The 8,360-nt window shown below is 46.1% G+C and overlaps 1 protein-coding gene across 3 annotated transcripts in view; it reads right to left on the bottom strand.

The window, feature by feature from the left end:
- The window catches only part of LOC8032119, a 51,009-nt gene that overhangs the window by 1,908 nt on the left and 40,741 nt on the right, over positions 1–8,360 (bottom strand). For all 3 annotated transcript variants that reach the window (XM_040221039.2, XM_042288006.1, XM_040221040.2), the window contains 2 exons: positions 5,584–5,728; positions 670–707 (listed from right to left, as the gene is read on the bottom strand). In XM_040221039.2, the coding sequence (XP_040076973.1) occupies positions 671–707; positions 5,584–5,728 (182 nt within the window). In that variant the 3' untranslated portion in view covers position 670. The remainder of the gene's footprint in view (positions 1–669; positions 708–5,583; positions 5,729–8,360) is intronic.

Raw genomic sequence — 8,360 nt, 5'->3', positions numbered from 1 at the left:
CCGTCCTGAAACGTCATACAGTGCACTTGGGCAATGAAATGAATGGACCCTTTAAAATTCATCAATATTGAGCAACTGGTTTCAAAGTCAACAGCTGAAGGTGGTGTCACTCCTGAAACTTCCCCGTTCCCAAACCGCATTGACGGCATTAACCTCACTCGCACATTTGCCGGGAAATGACCGCGGTAGCGGCTCTTCGGTAAAGTAGATTTACGGGGACGTTTTAATGCATCAGTATCTTTATTAGATATACCGTATTTACTCGAATCTAGGCCGATAGTTTTTATAAAAAAAACAAAAATCGGAACTCGGGGGTCAGCTTAGAAACGAGGATGCAGTTCCCGCCTACACCATTTCGCGGCAATGCCAGCTACCGAAACCAAAACTGCCATGAGGCGCATGAGGCGCAACATGAGGCGCAATATAGTACAAAACTAATCTAAAATTAGAACTGCATCTTTTTACAAGTGCAACAAACATGAACGAATTGTCACTTTATTCCTACATTTTTTTAGCATCTCGTATAAAGGGTCAAAGAGCAAAAACTAATTTTCTGAATGGCCCCAACAACACCAGTCTAAGGTGAAGGCTTTGTTTACAACAGAGCGACATCCCAGACAAAGGACTAACAGACTTGGGCCGAGGTGTGTTTAAGGAAAAGGCCGTTACCTCAGTGCAACCGATTCCAGGGGGACAGTCCAAAGGACCTGTAAAGAAAGACGGCACAAAGTCAGAAAGGCCACGAGCACCTCGAGCTACAACGAGTAATCAAAGAGTTACCCCCTCCGTGTCTCCACGTATTCTCAGTCTCGGTTGCCGCCCACACGGCTGGGTTGGACAGCAACCTTTCGTACGGCCGTCGCTTAAAAGCAACGGGATTTTTTTCGAGCCGCGTGCAGGCGCGATCGCATCGACCCTTCCAGTATTGCCCGAACTCCCCTGCACAACTGTTCCAACCAATGGAATGGAAACGGCGTGCCAATGTGCCCATGCGAAATAACTGCAGTGCGCCGACTGAAAGACTTGGGACAAATAAACGCTCGTTTATAGAAAGTTGTTTTTTGAGAAGAGGTGCTCTGCATACGTCCTTTGCCCCTTTACATTTCGCATGTCGTCTGCCATCTCCGACACTTCTGTGAGCCAAGTAGTGACTACAAGTGCGGCCAACTTGGTAACTTGGGTGCTCTGCAGTATCTGCGAGCAAAGGGAACCCTCGAAGGTAATAGCAGCAGCTTATTCTGGCCAGTCCTTTGCCCCCTTGGAGTGCCACACCCGAGTATACTCGGGCACATGTTATCTCGGTTTCTGTTTGTTCCCTGCCCCTCCCAACTAAGTTATTGCCATTTTTTTTTCTTGCATAGAGGAATACGAGCAAGCGATGAAAATTCATTTTGAGGGTAGGCCATTTCCTTTTGTTGAGGCAACCTCCGTTTCGGTGGCTTCCTTCGTCGTTACAGGATGGCAAATATATGCTGTTGAACCTCTCACTTCGTGGCAAACACCGAGACAGAGACTCGGTAATGAACTCGGTATTTGACGACTGCGAAATTAAACAAGCTGTAGTTCGGAGTAAACAAAGACAAAGTAAGGTGGTTCAAAGGACTGACCTCGGGGTGAGAATTCCAGGTGCCACTGATAGTACCGTGTGTCGAAAATATGTAATAAATTGCGGGCGTGCAGACATCAATTGACTTATGGCCCATAATATAGGCTTTGTATAAATAAATATTTTTCACGGAGTATGTTACAGTGCTACCGAGACAAAAATATGTGTTCAACATGCAGGAGAAAAAACGAAAAAAAAACACACACACTTAAAGGGGCAGTGAAACAACTCTTTCACTTTTAGTAAATATTACTTAAATTTTATACTTGACATTCCTGAAGGATTAAACTCGCATTCGTCTCTCCATGCAATAACTAACGCAGAAAAAAAAAGAGCTACATTTTTTTTTTTTAAATTTTCAGTTAGTAATGCAGTGCCAATTATGTTCCACCAATGTTCATTATATAGCTGTACGCTGTAGTTGAAAAAGCACAGTGCTGAGCTACAGATGATGTTAGGGCTTGGCTAGCCCCAGCATTGCAGTGAATCGACACGAGCCACTGTCCGAACTCTCGTCAACAGCTGTTACGAGCCCAATAATTGAGTGCACATGCAGTGTCCAACCCGTGGGTTGCATCTGGAGTAATTCTTGCGCCCACGTCTGCATTGCAACAGACATTCTGCTACATCACCCAAGCACCAAAGAGAATTATGGGGACATGCACGCACTCCCCTTCCTTCTTATAAAAGGTTCCGAGTATAAATAACCAAAATAAGGCGTCGATGAATGTGCCCTTCAGGTGCCACTCGTTTAATATTCTTGCTTTTGAACAGTTACTGGAGCAGACGCCAGCACGTGCAGCGAGTGTACCTACGGCTTTTTGATGTTTGGGTAATTCGGCAAAAGGTACGACCATGCAATCGAGTTTTGTGAGACTGAAACAAAAAGTTTGCTTTTATCCTTTAAAGTATACATTGCCAAGGAAACTCGTCAGCCGGCAGCATTGCGTAGCATTCCAACCTGGTATTGATGCGAGGCCCCTTTACCTGCAGAGTCTAGAGCGGAACACTAGAACCCAGACGCTGCACGGAGTGGCACTTGATGTGGCCTCACTCCGATGAAACGACTCGGATTTCTAACGGCCTCGTCCACAACACGGTGCCCAGCAAAACAATGGCAACCCAGAACTGGGTTTCCATGGTTTAATCTTCTTGGAACTTGGAAGCGTTTTGCTGGCATCCATCTTTTCACATAGATTCAGTGTATCTTGGTGCCTATTCTCTATGTCAAGCAAGAAATTGGCATTTGTTGGGGCTTATGTTGGGAAAAAGAAACAGGACACAAGCACGAGGTTCTTCAACATCCAAGAAACGTGGGCATGAGTCGGATATTTGGAAAGTCTCCCGATGCCAATAAGCAAAAGAAATGATGCAGGTCCGAGGAAGCAGCAGCCTCGCCGACAGTTGCGGGGGCTCTGGGTGAACACGAAGCTCTTATAGAGTCTCCATCGGAATAGCTTGTCACACCTTTCACCTCCTAATTATATTCCTTAAAGATCACATCCACAAAATATGTGAGCTCTGTATCATGACACAACTAAGTAAAAGTTTTTTTTTTGGTAAAAGTATTAAGAAACGGATGGTGTGCCTCGTGCAACTGTTTGCGTTGCAAATGTGGAAACTTTATTTTTATGTGGAAACTTTATTTTTATGTTCGTTAGCCCCCCGCAATAAGCCTGATGCTGCTAGAAGTTCAGAATGAATCAATGAAATAGAGCGCCGTAGATAAAAATTTCTTCCCCGATGCTCAAGCTTTTTGTCGTTTGGGTTTTTCCGGTTTTCCCCGGCTTTGATCAAATGGCCTCGGGGGTTATTTTGGGGGGTTGAAACGGCAATTTTGTGCAGTTGGTTCGCAATCACCTAAGAAAGTGCCGAAAAAAGATGCGAGGGCGAGAATGTGGACGACACAGGGTGCACTCGCAACTGACGCTTGTTGGAAAGCCAATCGCTTATACTACGGCGGCAGCAAAATGCTGAGTCACAACTATTGTCGGTCGAGCCCTTGTTCCAAGAATGCACATTTCTAGGCCGACAAGGAAATGGACATATCACTCGTACATCGCGTGCACTCCTACGTTAAACTCCTCTTGCAGCTTGCTAAGCAGCCTATTAGGATACCTTGTCAAAACCTTAGCATCGATAAATGAAGGGGGCAGGTGGTCAAAGGCTACAATGGGTGGCCGAGATGTCCTCAAGTGTCCTCGTAGCCGTGGCGCATTCACGTGTGCTATCGTCGTAACAACTGCCCGTCTGGCCGACGTACGAAGACCTGCGCGACATAGGTATTCTATAGCAGGGTTGGGCAGAAATACTCAGAAATGTATTTGGAAATACAAATACTGGGATACATTTTAGGGAGGGCAGAAATACAAATACAGAAATACTGATAGTGCAATACATTTTCCAAATTTTTTTGAGACGCCAACTGAGATGAAGCTTGAAGTTTGAAGTGGGTGTTTTCGATCCCGAAATTACTTTCCCGTTGGCTTGGCACTTTGCCTTGAAGGTAGCGGTTTCGGACGACGAGGAGTCTTCAATGGGCCCAAAAAAAATACGTTCCATCAAGGGTTGACCACGGTCCGTTCCATGACATCCTGTCTGTCTGACGAGGGAATCCTGTCAAAATCGATCACACGATGTCACGGTGGAACGAACTAGTACTCTTTATCTGTAGGTGTGGCCTTGAACATGAAACTTTACCACGCTACTGTATGAATGGACAATACATACTTTCGTTGTAGGTTACCTACTTGAAAATCCTGCATGCAGTGTCATTTGGAATTTTTGAGAATAGTGGACCACCTGAAGCATCTTGGAATACATGTCTTATCTTCTGTTACGGTTGAAAAAACGATACGGTAGCATCCCTGTTATGAAGGTCCTTACTACCGACCCTCTGCCACCGACGCACGAATTGCAGTCCTCAAGTTTTGCCTAGCATTATTCAAACAGAGACCTCGTGGATTGCGAGCTGATATTGCCAGCACAGGTGCGAGCCATCCGAGAAACAGTGGTCTTGAGACTAGTCGCGGGAGTACGTAGTCTGGGATGGCACAGCGAGGCCACTTCTGGCCGCCTTCTGGGTTTCGGATCACCAGAGCAACGGGTCACGTTCACGTCGGCTGATGACGTACCCTTGAGCCGTGCAATGTTACGGGCGCAGCCGCAGACGCATATGTGTTATACTTCACAGCGTGTCTTCCTACTATTTCAAGTCAACCGCCGCCAGGCTCGTGCTGCAACGGAATGTGACTCAGCTTTGCCGGCTGGGTGTATTCTGTACGCTAAGGCGAGAGAGACGGTTAGCAGCGGGCATTGGATGCCAGCAAACAATGACTCAAGCAATCCCTACCTAAGGACCTGCGGCAGAAAATGCTCTGACTCCACTCCTGGCACGCCACCTGGTTCGAGTCCCCGACTACGCGACACTTCTCAGAAGAGAAAAGAGGACGCATAGAAAAATGGTTTGCAGAATCAAAAGGAACCTTGGACAGCATAGTAACAATGCCCCAGCATCTCCTTGACTCTGGTGCCCTCAGAAGTAAAAAAAAAAAAAAAAAGATGGGTTCGGACTTGTTCTTTTTTTTTTTTTTGGGGGGGGGGGGGGGGGGGGGGTATTTCTTAAGAAATGTAACGAAATACATTTCATCCCGATTGTATCGCGATACAAAGGAACATTCCAAATGTATTTCGATACAGGAATACAGATACTGGTGAAAAAAATGTATCGCGATACAGAAATACAGATACGGAATGTATTTCTGAAATACTATCGCGATACATTTGTATCGCGATACCACCCAACTCTGTTCTATAGACCACTCCCAAGCGCATTCTGCAAACCGTCTGCAGTGCAGCGCCCCGTATCGTACACTTTCTCGCCTTTTCAGCCAATTATTCTTCGCAGTACAACAAGAAGGCAAAACTGTGTGCGTGGCACCGTGCCCGGTGAACCAGGCAACCGAGGATGCACCCACTTCTCCCGGGCGTCGGCGAGGCCGGACACTGGGCAGCCGGCAATCTCGCAGTTCTTCTGGAAGGAGTGGGGTGCGTAGCGGTTGTACAGCCCCCAGATGCTGTTCATCAGCTTCGGGTTGTACTTGGCCAGGGTCGTCTCCACCGCTGTCGGGGAGGGAACACACGGTAGAGTTAATATGTGGTAATGATCGAGATAGAACGGCACCGTGCAATACGGCCACTTTGGAAAGGCGGACATTGGTGGCCCCCATGGAACCGCGATGCTGGTGACGCTTTGATATACACAAAAAAGCAGGAATACATCACTTGCAAGGTCTTTGTCTAGCTTTTTTCTGGCCTTTATCTCGCACAAAAACACAGGTATTGCGTCTCGATCAAAAATAAATAAAGATGAAAAGCACTCTAACAACTTCAACTTGTCCTAGCAAAACAATGTCCTTAACTACCGTAATATCCCGAGTCATCGCCCATCCCCGAGCCATCGCCCACCCCGTTTTTTGGGCCAATATCGATTTCCGAAAAAACACCGAGTCATCGCCCACCCCTTCAAATACCCCAACGCGGACTCCGCGATCCGCGAACACTCATCCTACCCGAATGAAGCGGCCGCGGACCTTACAGTTGGAGGACGTCCGTAACAAAGTAAAACGAAGGAGGGAAAGACACTTCTTTTTGTTTACGCATTTCCTCCGTGATCGACCCCAAAGTGGTCGTGTATCCGTGCGAAAAGAAAACGATGGAGATAACAAAATAAGAGTTTGTTAATGTAACCGCGGAGTGTTAGGTCAAAGTCTGTCTCCGCCGAAGTAAGGTTACCGCGAACCCGCTCCTTTTTCCCGCCCGTCGCGACCGCGGTTGTGCAATATTTTAGGCAAAGCCAAAGCGTAAATAAAGCTTCGCTGGAACGCCCTACACAGACGTTTGCAGAGCGTCCCAACCGTGCATTGATAGCCCGCCGTGCACGGACGCACGTATGTACGCACCAAACAAGAAAGTTGCGCAAGAGCTTGCAATTGACAAGGCCCGACTCGGCCCGACGCCAAAGTATTTGCCAACGCGACCGCCGGCTTTCCCGCTTTCCCAGCATCGCTCTTGGTCGCTTCTTTGGTCCGTCCGCTCGCTCGCTCGCTCGTTGCGCCTGGTCGGTTTTTCTATTTCGTTGTAAACTTTTCTATCTTTCTTTTTTTTTTTTTTTTTTTTTTTTTTACTAACTAGAAGAACATATTGGTGACGTTCTTTTACGGAACAAACGTTCGCGCTATATGCAGATCGGCGGTGTTTGCAAGCAACGGACTTCGCTATAGTAAAATATTCTTTCGTGAGCATTTTTTTCTATAAAACAATGAAACTAAATCGAGTTTTGAGTTTGATGTATCTCTTGTGCATCAGCGCTAGATACGCAGAGAAAAATAGGCAATTTTTTCCGCTTTTTTTCAAGTGTTTGTGCTCACCCACCGAGACATGGCCCACCCCACTTTTTTAACGAATTTCAGGCGGTAGGGGGGTGGGCGATGACTCGGGATATTACGTAGTGTCTGATTTCTTTCCCCGGTTGTTCGTCCTCGTTCTTGATCTCAAGATCACCAAAGGTCGGCGCCTACGGCTCGCCCCCTTCCTGCTCCCCTTTTGACCCCTCCAAAGTAAGAGGAGGCGGTCAAAGGATGCCGGTGTCCTCTGTTTTAGTGCCAATACGTAAGCCACGCTTATATAAAATCTGTACACCATTCCCCACAATGCACCCGTGAGTGTATCTTGGCAAAAGTAGGGTGTGCAAAAGTGAGCGTGCGAGACCTCACTTGCCGAGGTGATGCCAGCGGACACAACCAATCGACCGCTCGCGTCCCATTTACAAGTTTAAACAAAACACAAATGTTACTATGAACCACAAACTTGTTTCCTTTGCTCAAATTGTGGCATTTTGTGCGTGAAATAAAAGTTGTTTCTGTATCTTGGTGGCGTTACAACCGCAAGATGCTTCGGTTTTGTGTCGTGGCGGAGAAACGCTGTTTTAAAACTCTCTTGCATGGCGTTCACTAGAGCAAGCGCTAAATCTGGCACTAGCATATGCTAAAGCTGTGTACGTTACTCTAAAACTCCCTATTCTATCTTGAAACAAAAATATGGACTCTAGGAAACAGTGAGGCATTATTTTGGTCTTTATGAAGAAATTGAGCTAGTAACCAAATTTTTACAAAACGCACATTATGTGCAATTTTAAAGAAGCCAGTGTTTGAAACAAGAATATTGAACCCACTTCAAGGCCAGAACAAAAATTTTATTCTTTAGTATTTTACTGTATTCATTTAATTAAAAAAATTGCAATTTACCAGCAAAGACGTTATAAGCCATTTTTTCAACGAGATAAAATGCAGTTTCAATTTATTTCAGTATAACCTGTTTACGCTGTCATCACATCTCAACTTGTCTGAACTTGATGAAAAGCCAATGCTGCATATTAGCGTGAGCACAGGATGTGCTCATTGCTGAATTTCTGAGCCACTAAGGCTGGTTAACAGATTTGCACTTGAGTGTGCTTGAGTGCATCGCACAACCAGTTAACACACTCGCTTAACTGGTGCCATCTATCAGCAAGCTTGCAACAATTATCTATGACTTGTACAATTTCATACATTTTAACCATCATTCTTTCACTGTGGGCTCGAATTAATTGCGAGGGTGTTACAAGCGACTGTAGGTAGTGCGTAGGTCTAATCTCGCAAATACCGGAAAACGTTTGGTCTCATTACGTGTGGCCACACGTAGGTGGTGCCAGCGG

This window comes from Ixodes scapularis, unplaced genomic scaffold (genome assembly GCF_016920785.2).
Source record: "Ixodes scapularis isolate PalLabHiFi unplaced genomic scaffold, ASM1692078v2 ptg000854l_1__unscaffolded, whole genome shotgun sequence".
Lineage (NCBI taxonomy): Eukaryota > Metazoa > Arthropoda > Arachnida > Ixodida > Ixodidae > Ixodes > Ixodes scapularis.
Note: the sequence above shows the minus strand (reverse complement) of the source record. Positions and strands in the feature narration are given on the sequence as shown.